The sequence below is a fragment of the Macrosteles quadrilineatus genome, unplaced genomic scaffold, assembly GCF_028750875.1.
Source record: "Macrosteles quadrilineatus isolate MER2022 unplaced genomic scaffold, UCM_ALF_1.0 Scaffold_9__3_contigs__length_116548681, whole genome shotgun sequence".
Taxonomy (NCBI): domain Eukaryota; kingdom Metazoa; phylum Arthropoda; class Insecta; order Hemiptera; family Cicadellidae; genus Macrosteles; species Macrosteles quadrilineatus.
In genome coordinates this window covers 104,606,189-104,618,706 of record NW_026542602.1, presented here as the reverse complement: position 1 = coordinate 104,618,706, position 12,518 = coordinate 104,606,189, and the positions used below count along the sequence as shown (strand labels likewise).

The 12,518-nt window shown below is 36.9% G+C and overlaps 1 protein-coding gene across 3 annotated transcripts in view; it reads left to right on the top strand.

The window, feature by feature from the left end:
* The window catches only part of LOC129002594 (rho guanine nucleotide exchange factor 10-like), an 83,391-nt gene that overhangs the window by 36,805 nt on the left and 34,068 nt on the right, over window positions 1-12,518 (top strand). For all 3 annotated transcript variants that reach the window (XM_054430516.1, XM_054430517.1, XM_054430515.1), the window contains exons 2-3: window positions 7,673-7,923; window positions 8,597-8,876. In XM_054430516.1, the coding sequence (XP_054286491.1) occupies window positions 7,684-7,923; window positions 8,597-8,876 (520 nt within the window). In that variant the 5' untranslated portion in view covers window positions 7,673-7,683. The remainder of the gene's footprint in view (window positions 1-7,672; window positions 7,924-8,596; window positions 8,877-12,518) is intronic.

The following is a 12,518-nucleotide window of genomic DNA, read 5'->3' as shown; positions in this document are numbered from 1 at the left end:
AAGTAATATTTACAGTACTTCAAAGAAAGTTCTAAAACGGTCCTTTGGTATTTAGTGTGAAATTCGACAAATTACTGTAGACCTACTATTCTTATCAAGGAATTTAACAGAGGTTGGGGCTCTCATGATGGTAGAGGTTATCTTATAGAGATTTGGACAATAGGAATTCAAGGGATGTTCCCCAATGGCTATTTTGAATAGGCTCTTATTATAGGGATAGAGAGTTGTGTTTTCGTCATTGCTATCTAGTATTGAAGGGAATTTAAGGTATATTCACAAAAGGCTATTCTTGTCAAGCGGCTCTTGTTACTCTACTCAGGCATTGAGCCAGTTATATTGACATTACTGATACCGACACTGGTGATAGCTTTGTCTCAGAACTGATGTTCTGGGAAGTCAGTGTCAAGTCATCATGAGGCGTGAGAGCGGCACACAACATAGGTCGCCGACTCTGCCACTCCACACTCTGCATATCTTCATCTCTCTCTAGTTCCGAGTATGGACACAGTATTCAAAATATTCATCAATAAGCAATATTGCGTTATTTGTTGAGTAGACGCAATTATGACTTCCTCAAAAGGAGCATAACTATGAAAATCGTTAAACAAAATGTTCCTCCACTTGGCGTCACTCAGTTGTTTACAGCAACACGTGCTTTTTACACCCATTTTAGTTTGCTCAATTACGCCGTGCGTCAACTTCCCACAGCTTAAATAAATTTTTTAATCGTATATGATTGAGTATAGGCTAATCGCATCTCTAAACCCAGTTTGTGTTCATTTAAACACGTTGTTTATTTATCTTGATTAGTGTTTAAATTAAGGATATTTTTAGTTTTGGATAAGGATATTTTGTCGTCCTAATCAAGAAATATCGTATTTTTGATTACAGCTGTTTTAGAGGGTAGTATGAGTATGAATGAGTAGCTACGCGTAGTATGTTGCATTCAACATGACAGGTATAAGTTGGCCCGGTGTGTATACAATGGTCGCGGGTAAGATTATCCTTTATCCATTATCCCTAATAGTCCATTGTGCGCGGTGTCGTGAGAACAATCATTTATTTAGGAATCCGGACAATTCCGCCCAGCTATTGATGGTATTGACCTCCGTGAGTACGACTGCTACCCAGGGATCGATATCGAGGTGTTTCGATCGACGAATTGATGGTGGAACTTGTAAGCATTTCCAGTCTTAACATGTAAAAGATCTCTCTTATTCAATCCATTATTACTTTATTACTTTGCATCTGTACAGAATTGAGAAAAAAATGTATCGTTTTCTGTAATGACGAAATTGAAAATGTATTGCAGGTTTTCAATGATTTGAGTTTCTAGCATAGAATTCGCTTTTCATGCCGTGAGTTTATTCCATTGTTGAATGTGATACAATGTAAATAAGTATAATTTTCATGTTTGCCGTTTAAATCACCTTTAGATTTGAGACACAGTAGCAATTTTATATTAAGCTTGCGGGCAGTTAGGTTGCAAATGCAGTTTTTTGTGTCATTAAATATTCGTTAAGCCCCCAAACAGTTAGTTTTCAACACCAATTGGTATGCAATGTAGTTTGACATTAGTATGTAGTTTGTATTTAGTTGAAAATAAACCATAAAGCAATTTCGTCGCACGGGAGTACTTCAGAATTGGAATTTTAATATCCACGCTGTATCCACATTCCGCAAGAGTCTCGAGTTCAATGCTAAATGGAAATTCGCCGTTTGGAATAACTACAAACATAACAATTAGTCCAGTCAATGAATTATCCAAAAGTAGGTGTAGAGTGCGTGAGCAGGTAACTAAGCGATCCCTTCAGAAACTTGTTCAGGGGGCTTAGGGTGTTAACATACCAAAAGTCCTGACTCCTAGGTGGTGAGCCAGGGGGTGGAGGGGGGAAAAAGGGGGGGTAAAAAGGTACGCATTTTGGGTTTTTTGATTATATCTCGAAAACTATCAACTTTTTGTATACTATAGTAAATTATAAAATTGAAGAAGATTAAATTTTCTACAAGAAAAGTATATAATGTGTTTATTTTGGTTCAACAGATTACGAGTTATAACTTATTTAATTGATATCTTATTAAAATACTCCTTCCATAAGAAATACATGTAAATTAGTATGCGAAATGGGGCGAATCCTATCCGCCCAAAGGAAATATAAATGATATTCTGGAAATCTTGACAAAATGTCCAGTAATTTGACACTTAAATCATGAATTTTTGTCAAAAATTAAAGCGAGGGTGAGCGTTAAAAAATGGAATGATTTAAGGTTTTTTTTTATATTTCCAATAAAAATACCAAAACTCGACATTTTGTTACCTCGCCCTCGCCTTAATTTTGGATCAATTTTAATGATTAAAGTGTCAAATTACTGGAAATTTTGTCAAGATTTCCAGAATATCATTTATATTTCCTTTGGGCGGATAGGATTCGCCCCATTTCGCATACTAATTTACATGTATTTCTTATGGAAGGAGTATTTTAATAAGATATCAATTAAATAAGTTATAACTCGTAATCTGTTGAACCAAAATAAACACATTATATACTTTTCTTATAGAAAATTTAATCTTCTTCAATTTTATAATTTACTATAGTATACCAAAAGTTGATAGTTTTCGAGATATAATCAAAAAACCCAAAATGCGTACCTTTTTACCCCCCTTTTTCCCCCCTCCACCCCCTGGCTCACCACCTAGGAGTCAGGACTTTTGGTATGTTAACACCCTAAGCCCCCTGAACAAGTTTCTGAAGGAATCGCTTAGTTACCTGCTCACGCACTCTACACCTCATTCTTTGACTGGACTAAATGTTGGAAATGTAGGATAGTTTTATTTCGCTGTTGTCTTGTCCACAGTTAGCAATGTATTTTATTTGCAATTCCGTGTGACTGATAGAAAATAGCACAGTAATGGTTTGAAAATAAGCAGTATTTCAGTTCGTTTAAGGAGCATTACCCAGTTGGAAGTGTACCCTACAATTTTTGTACTGCTAATAAACGCTTATCCCTAGCATATTAATAAAGACTGCAAAAATATTATGATATGTCCATTTTGTTCTCTTGCAATTCCTGACCTTGACGATCTGTAAAAATTCATAACACGTTAACACGTTCAATGATCGATTATGCCATACTACTTCATTTCAGGAAGCATTACAACATTTACAATTAAACATTTTAAACCCTTTTAACAATTAACAAAACTTCTTTGGGTCCGAGAATCTGCAGAGCTCCACAAGGTGCTGTAGAAAGTCCGTCGTCTTGACATTTCGTTGCGTCATGGCACAGAGTCGAGAGAAGGTGGATTTGTGTTGTTTTCAATCGCTGTGTTTCGTAACTTTCATTGTCTGTGTCCGTTATTGTAATTGCCGTTCAGCGAGACCTGCTAGATGACCACGAGTTGTGTAGCCTTTACCAGCGGATTGTGATTGTGAGACGAGAGAGGCATTCTGTGGCAGGTCTTTGACGAAAGGAAAGATTGTACTGCATTAAAACTCAAGCATTGGTATCGACAATGTTGATTTTGGTTCAATCATACATAGGTAATACCCTCGTCTTGCTCAAATATTTAGCTAATTGTTATTGCTTAATTTGGCTGATAGCTTCTTGGGGGTTTATCCTTCAATGGAAGCAAAATATAGCTATGACTTTAGTGAACGCATTTAACTCGCTCTGCGCTCACTTTACATTGACATTACACCCTAACCTTAAATTACAAATTTACACGTGTACATTTGTTTCATATAAAATAATTTAAATTCTCTAAACGAAATTTTGAGTCGTTAGCTCAGTAGGACTCAGTTGGCGGCGATGTCGCGGTCCGGTGCCGCTATTTATTCATTTATTCATCATTTCAGTCCTTTCTTGTATTGCAACGGCTCATCCCTTGTTTTGCTTAATACTTTCCACACATATGCCCCGAGGGTATCATGTGGGCAGGGAACTTCCAAATAGAAAAGACTGCCATACTCCTTAAAAATACTTTCCTGTGATTTAGGGGGAAATTAGTTTGCCAACTAGCTACAAACGATTCATTTTTGTCACGTTCAAAGCCTCTTCAGCAATTCGTCTTTTATTAATGATTTAATTTCGTACACGGGGCTAGGAATATCTAGTTAAGTTTATCGATTAGTTTTTGCCACGTTCAAAGCCCTTTCTTCAGATATTCGTCTTTTATTAATGATTTAATTTTGTACACGGGGCAAGGAATATCTAGCCGCCTAATTGAGTTTATAGATGGACTAAAAGAAAATACTGTTTCCATACCTGGATCTGGAAGATTTCGACATCGACATGCCAACGGTAGTTTTTTACTTGGTGACAGTCACACCTCGACACCTCGAAAGTGTCTGTTCACCTTGGACGTTGAATTTGAATTCCTCGGATGCTCGGCCAGGAAGACGACTTCCCCTCTGAGAATGGTTACAAATTACTGTCAGTCCGCCTAGACCTCGCCCGTCATCATCATTACGTGTAGCCCCCGTACACTGTAAACAATGTCACACAGCCTACGCAATGTGGCCCTCGTTTGTGTCACATTAAATTAAGACGTTTAAAGAATAAATCATCGTCTATCTACACTCGTTTGACACCCAAGGGGTTTTTGAAAAAGGATTTTCGGCAGTTTTTATCCTATGAAAATTTTCATGATGTTGAATTGGGCACTAAACTTATGTGCAAGTTTCCGCTGAAATTTCGAACAGGTTGAACCAAAGGAAATGGAAGCATCACAGTGGTATATATAAATACGAGTTCAAACTGTAGATATATTTGTCTGGAATACATTTTTGCGCGTATGGTGAAATTCAAATCAATTGAATATCTGCTAGAAGGTTTCCTTCTCTGTAATTTTGTAGTGACACAGTTGATCTCGCAATGGAAAGGCAATTTTGTGACAACATTTTAAAATTAATTTAGAATAACTTTTTTGTAGTCCTCGAAAACCACACATACGAGTGGAAACAGCAAACACAAAAACGATCTTGTTATTTTTATCAAAGCTTCATTATAATTAGAGTCTCCTGATGTGTGAAAGAGAGACTTTTCTAACAAACCCTAGTGCCAATTAAATGTCATAGTTATGCAGTGGTAGAATTAGTAATTCAGCACCACTTGTGTCTCAGTATCTTTCATAAACAATAAATAGTAAACTGCGGCTCGTGGAGCTCGCGGCCTTGGCTCTAGTGATAGCCGCGATAACGGTACAGAACAGAACTGGTTGACTCGCCGAAACTGGTTCCTCTGAACTGAGCAGCGCCGTCGATACGCCGATACCAGGACCAATAAAATCCGTTCGGAATCTCAAACACCTCCTTATCGCGGACCACCGGAGCGTGGTGCACCGTTTAACCGAGGACGGCCCAGGATTAAAGGACAGTTTAGTGTGAAACGTTTTTCCTAAAGCCAATGTCGGACGGATTGTTGAGGAATTAGTATCCTATTACTTCAGGACTATACAAGCCTCAGAATTTTTGTTTTCAGCCTTTTAACTGAAGTTGAGGTTAGGTTTACCTAGATTTATTTGCTTTCTTATTACCTTTGTAGTCGATGGCCTACCTTTGCTGTAAGTGCCAGGTCGTTGGAGGTGTGATTTACATGAGTTTCGGTTGTCCTAAAAGGCGATGCAGCATTTCCTAATTTCCTCCAGATGATTGGGTTGGAAATTGGAGAGGAGGCAAGTGGTTTTTCTAGCCATCAGCAGTGTCTGGTTTTATAACTAGTTTTCCATAACTGTACCTACTTAAAGTAATTGCATTCCATGCATTAAGTGTTCTTTACATACAATAAAAAATCACATAGGATAGGACTAGGGGTGTCTATAAAAATGAGAAACTCTAAAAGGTGTTCCATTGGGAACAGGCGATGGTAAAATATATAATCCTACTAATATTATAAATGAGAAAGTTTGGATGTTTGTGACAAGCGAACGCGAAAAATACTGGTCGGATTGGGCTGAAATTTGGCATGATGATAGCTCACATTCCCGATTAACATATAGGCATATTCTTATTTCAAAAATCCTTTCGGGCTCCGCCCCAGTGGCTCTGGAGTTTCCCATGTTAACCTTATGAGAAATGGAATTATTGAATCTTAACAGCTGTTTCAATTAAACAAGTTGGTTCTGTTCTATGATGTTCAATAGCATTAAAGTTACAAGGATTACCAACCAGGGTGCAGCACTATTATTTCTTTTACATTTATGACAACAGCTAATTTGCAACCAAAAGGTGAGTGAGCGTAGCGAACGAACTTCAACCTGGAGGCGAGTTAGCGTAGCGAACGAGCTAACCTGCAAGGCAAGTGAGCGCAGCGAACGAGCTCCAACCTAAAGGTGAGTGAGCATAGCGAACGAGCTCCAACCTAAAGGTGAGTGAGCGTAGCGAACAAACTTCAACCAGGACGTGATTGAGCCATGCGAACGAGATAATCTTGAAAATTAAGAAGTTAAACGGGGCAAAGCCCGCGGGTTACAGCTAGTTTAATATATTTTACACAAAGTCATACACAATATTATTTGAACATACTTTCCTTAGCTTCATTCAGAAAAGACAGACTAGCATGTGTCAGTCAAGTCTCTCAGTACAGCTGGTTAATCAGTTGATGTAACATTTGATGGGAGGGGGTCTTAAGAAATAACAAGGGTCAATGAAATGACCCCAGTGACTGTGGGGCTTGACATGCTCTGACAACAAATCTTGGTTGACAATATCAATTTGTGTGAAGAGTGTCACTTTCTATCTTTTGGCAAAGTTTTGTCTAATTTTATTTTACTTACTGACATTGTTAGTTGATGTGAAGAGTTAGAGGTGTTGTATTAGAAAAATATGGTAAGGGGGCAATTCAAATATTCCTACTATCTTACTCAAACAAACTTTGCAACTAATTAATATTAATTTTTAACAGTGGTGAAACGTCTAAAAGTCTAAAATAACGTGTACTAAGACTAAGGACGCGATGAGTAGGCTAGTAGGCCTACTGTAGTTTCCAAGCATTAAAAATGTTCAACTCTTTCCTCTTTAGTTATTAACAAGCTGCTGCTATACCTGGGCTTCGGTCCATGGAACGTGGAAGAGAATAATGCGTTCAAGTAAAATAGTTACACATCTCTATTATTCACTTTAGAATAAAAAGTTAATTTTACCACCTAGTGAAGTAAAATGGTTTTCTTCATAATTAGACGAGCTGTTGGCCCGTCCTACGTCCGGGTATCAAGTTGTCAATTAGAACTGAATATAATTCAGATCAGCTATTTCACACACATAAAGGCAAATTCTGGCAGTTTTAATGCGGAAGATCATCTTGTAAATAAATGTCAACACGTGACAGCCTATCCGATTATGGATACAAAATTCTTTTTAAATCTGATAATAATACAATAAAACAGCAATTGTGTCGATTTGATGAGCCTTGACTTGAGATTGGCGGCCTATTCTCACACTCTGGTTTTAAGTACAGTAGCTACATCCTACCTTTTAACAACAACAGCTTCAAACTCCTCAAAATCCCAATTCATAGTTTCAAATAGGTAACGAAAATTCCCAACTTTTACAATTTTCCAGCTGATATTAGGGGGCAGACTCACCTCTAGGCAACGCACCCGTGAAGAGTGTCACTTAATATCTTTTGGCACAGTTGTTTGTAGATTTATTTCACCTGTTTCTTTGTTCCGTAGGGTCGGGAGTGATGGAGGGGCGTCACTACCCACCGCCTCCGCGCCGCCCCTATCTGCGGTTCCCACCGCCCCCGCCATTCCCACCAGCTGACTATGCATATGCCTACTATGAGCCGGGGGCCCCCGCCGTGCCAACCACCAGCAGACACACGTTCATCACCAGGTACGGCACTGAGGAGAACATCTACGAAGAGATTGGGGCTAGTCAACTGGAGGAGGAGGTGCGATACGTACACTCCCGGCATCTACAGGTAATTCTCAGAGTGTGCAGTTTATGTAATTTAAGGGAAAACGAGGATGTATTTAATTATATTTGTTGGTGTCCAATCCTTGCAGGTGTAAGAAAACGTTTTCTTCATAAAAAAGAACTTACTAGGGAAGATTTACACTCATATTTAAATGGTAGGGACTGGCGAACTCTAGGATGTTATTTAATTAATGCATGGAAATATAGATATGAACTAGTATCAGAATTTAATTTTGCATACAAAAACACAAAAATACATTGTTTGCCATCCTAACGTGTTGCAGGGAATATGGAAAATAGGGAGAAAATAAAAATATTTTGTAATATTATAATCAACATGAAAGCTGCCAGCCTAGCTGACAGTCCTTTGGGCTAATGCTGATGTGGTGCAGTTAAACAAAACAAAATGATATTAATGTAAAAAACGCTAGAATAAGTGTGATTCAAGGTTTTATGTAGATATTCTATTTGTATATGGAAAAGTTATTTATATCGAGATATATTGTGTTATTGTTGATACTTAATTATTGTTCTTGTAGATAACATACCTAAATGAATAGTTAATGTAGTGGAGGTATAAAATCCATCAATACACATTACCAGTGTTTTAGTCAAGGTTTTTTTTTGTAAGTCAAAAGTGTTTTTTTCTAACCATCTCACAACTTCCCTTTTCCTAGGTTCTGGATGAACTGAACCTAACGGTAGAAGCCATGCTAATGCCGGAGGGTGGTGGGGGAGAAGCAGGAGGGGAGCTGTCCGGAGGCCCCGATGAGTTGTTGTCTCCAGCCACATGTTCCCTGGACTCCGGGTTCTCCGGAAGTTCCACGGGAACCAACAGTCTTGGTCGGAATCCCCCCTCCACCCCCAAGACCAAGAAAGCACCTCCATTCTGGAAGAAACTGCCAGGTCTTCATCCTACCACACCTGCCCCAAGCCCAGCTCCTGGCAAACCTCTAGGTGAGTGAATTGAAACTTATTGAATGGTGATTTTTGTAGTTTGAGTTCTAGTAACTTGATTAATAAAGATTTTATTTCCCTTCCTAAGCTTTGGGGAATTAAAATTGTCTGTGAGTGGGTACGGTGGGTAGTAATAGATCTTGTCTAGTAATCATAAGGTTAATACTTTAATACTTTTCAATGAAATGGCGACCATACAAAGTAGGTATTTTAAGCCAAGTATGAATGGAGATGAGTGTAGGATGAGTGGCACGATCTTGTAGTCTTGTTAGTGAGTAAGGCCGACATATTCCTTAGACACAGCTGTTAATTAATAATCTATACAGCTAATGGCAACTAAGGGACCTACAGTTTATATAGTGGAATCCGAACCAAATTTTTTGCCTTGGTATTTACGAATTGGTCTAATTATCAGGATAGCACTGCGGATAGTCATAGTACTCACTTAGTGCTGGCGTTAATCCACACCAGGGAGTGTCGCATCCACAGTGCATGCCTATAAATATCCACAATCCGTGACCTAGTAGCTGGATTACATGTTGCTGGATCAATTATGATAGAATTCATCTTTTGATCGTTTAAAACTGGACTTGGTTATTTTTGGTCTTGGGGTTTTAAGAAATGGTGCCCTGGCCAAAAAACAGTTGTTCTTAGTAATTATGAAAGTTACATAGCACATCCCACTTTATTCTACACTCATTCTTTGTTTATATTTGGGTTAGATAATGCTAAGACATAAGACATAAGACATGTTTATTTCCAGTAGACATATTACAAATGCATTGGAAGAGTCAAACATTTTTCATGCAGAGCAGTTGTCAAATTGAGAAGTAAGTTACAAGGTATACTTTGAAGTCTACGAAAAAAAAAATTGCATTTTAAGTTATTTAATTATTGGTCTTAAACTAATATCACAGAGTTTATCACTATCGAGAAGTAAAAACAACCATTTAAAAGTTAACAAAACATTACAAAATTAGACAGGTTGTACTATAAGGCATTAGGTGAAGGCATAAAAGTTAGACAATGACAACTAAAAACATAACTTTGACGAAGGAAGGTCTAAAAAGTCTTTGAGTTCGTAAAAAGGATTAACAGCTAGCCATTGGAACACTTAATGTTTAAAAGAATTATATGGGAGAGAGAACATAAAAGTAGGTATCTTATTAATACATTGCATGCCCACTATTTCATAGCTTTTCTTAGATTTCTCCAGTCTAACATAGGGAATGTCAAGTTTATCTCTGAATCGAGTATTGTGCTGGTGGACATCTTTACGGCAGTTGAAAGCATTTAAATTCTTAAAACTAGTTAACGATAAATTAAAAGTATACAAGTTAACAACAGTGAGAATTTTTAAAATCTTAGCTAAAATTTTGAAGAAAAAATTTAAGAATTTTAAAAGCTAAGTTGTGTTTAATAATTATTGGTATGAAAAGATTAAATACCTTAGTACTTATGCCAGCAAGATAAACAGACTTCCATTCCTAAAAAAACTAAAATAGCAAAACAAATTTGATACCCCTAAATATTTATTAGTTTTGTTAAACATTAATTATTACGAGAGGTCGTCCAGTGGTCGAAACTCGACCAAAAATATGTAATGTACTGTACTCACTTCTCTATTTTCACCCCACACTGTTAATAAAACATGTGATTGGAGTTTCTTCCATTTGTTTTGATTTTCTGTTTATATTTCGTTGTTATTTCGTCACCAGCATGGCAACGCATAAGATCCATGTTAATTTTTTCAAATTTTTAAACTAATTTTTTGTGCTTATCTTTGAGCCTATTTAAATTTATAAAGGGATTCTGCACACCTACAGCAAAATTGCTTTCTAACGGTATGCGCAGATTTACCCCACGATGCACACAAGCTGAGAAAAAAGGTTTTAAAGAAACATGCTTGCCTATTAATATATAGATAGATTGTTGAAAATGTGTATTAAGTATGAATTAATTATTATTGTTGAAAATGTGTATTAAGTATGAAGGTATGTAAAGTCAATTACATACAGATGATACAATCTCAACAACTAACTAAGATTTGACAAAGCCTTGTGGTAATTTGAGGTTTGGAGGCAAGTTGAGCTAGATCTCAATTATTCACGAGTATACTTTAATACTTTACTTTGAAATGGTGACCATATGAAAGTAGGTATATAGATTAGAAAATGGATGGTGATTGTCTAGGACAAAACATCAATAAAGTTTGAACTAAATGATAACTTTACTACTTGTCAGGGTCTAAATCCTTCATTGATTTATCCAAAAGGATTGAAGTACAACTGCAATTAATAGTTTTAGTGGTAGACAAGCGAATCACCCCTCACGTCTGAGTTATTTTACAGTATTGATTTATTACCGTAAATTATGAGAAATGTTACATATTCATGGTAGTAGGGACAGATTTATTTGAATGCTTTAAATTAAACCATTATAAGACCATTGTTTATATTTTGACTTTCATTAAATGATCATCGATCACATTTTAACAAAAATGCCAGCTCACTATGAATTGTTGTGTATGATTTCACTTTTCTTCTTTATCCCTCAGAATTCCTCTCTTCTTTGTCAAAGATTGTTTTACTTTCATCTTCTCCATTGTCAAGGGGGTTTCTGCTTTCCTCTTCTCATTTGTCTACCAGGATTTCACTTTCCTATCCTCCTTCATCAAAGAAAGTTCATCTTCCCGTTCCCAGATTGGATAACAGTGTTTAATTTCTTAATTCTTCTACAAAACAAATAGAATAAATCTACTTTGAGAGACGTTTTTATGAGTGTATTAAATGGTAGGTTGTTGTGTTCTATCGTCAGATTGCTAACAATGGCCATTTATTGTCTACCCACATCAAGTTGGGGAATTTATTGGTACAAATGATTGGACAAGGTAGGCTGGCTCCCAGCCAGACCTAGCCGATTGCAGCTAGCAGTCAGCGGTACTCATTAAGTGTCTGAAGTTTGCTTGGTATTTGCCTAAAAATAAAACATGAATAACTCTCCTTAATTAGTTTTCCCCTATCTGGTCTATCTGTAATTCACTACCTATTCACGATCTCAGTTTTGTGTTTTAAGAGACTAATGTTATATGTCTACCGGTTTTTATTCAGTTTCTTTTGGGTGTATTAAAACTTATTTCTTTCCAATTGTATAGCCAATCTAAGTCAGTTAACAAAGGGTACTTACAAACGTTGTGTCTATTTTGAGTTGAGTTTAAAGCTTACTCAATAGGAAAGCAATTATAAATAAGCAAACACAATGGAGAGTTTTATCAAAAAAGAGATGTGTTGCTTTTTAATCTTGTTCCTTGTTTTCATTGAACAGACAAAAGTAAACAAATGTCATTGAAATGTTAATGTTGTGAGTCGGTAGCGCGGTAGCGCAATGAACATCGGATCTATGGCAGCAATGTTGTGGGTATGGATCCTGGTACCTGCTACTACAATTTATCAGTACAGTCATACAGTACATTAGGTTGCTGGATTTTTTTATTCACAGGCCTGAGGCCTACGTTGACAGGCAAATACAAGGTGAAAAGAGTCCACCAACCTCTTTAAAAACAAAGCAATATGAAATCATAAGAAACTACCCCCCAATACAGTAGGTGTAAAGATAACCTTATCTAACCTTTAACAAAAAAGT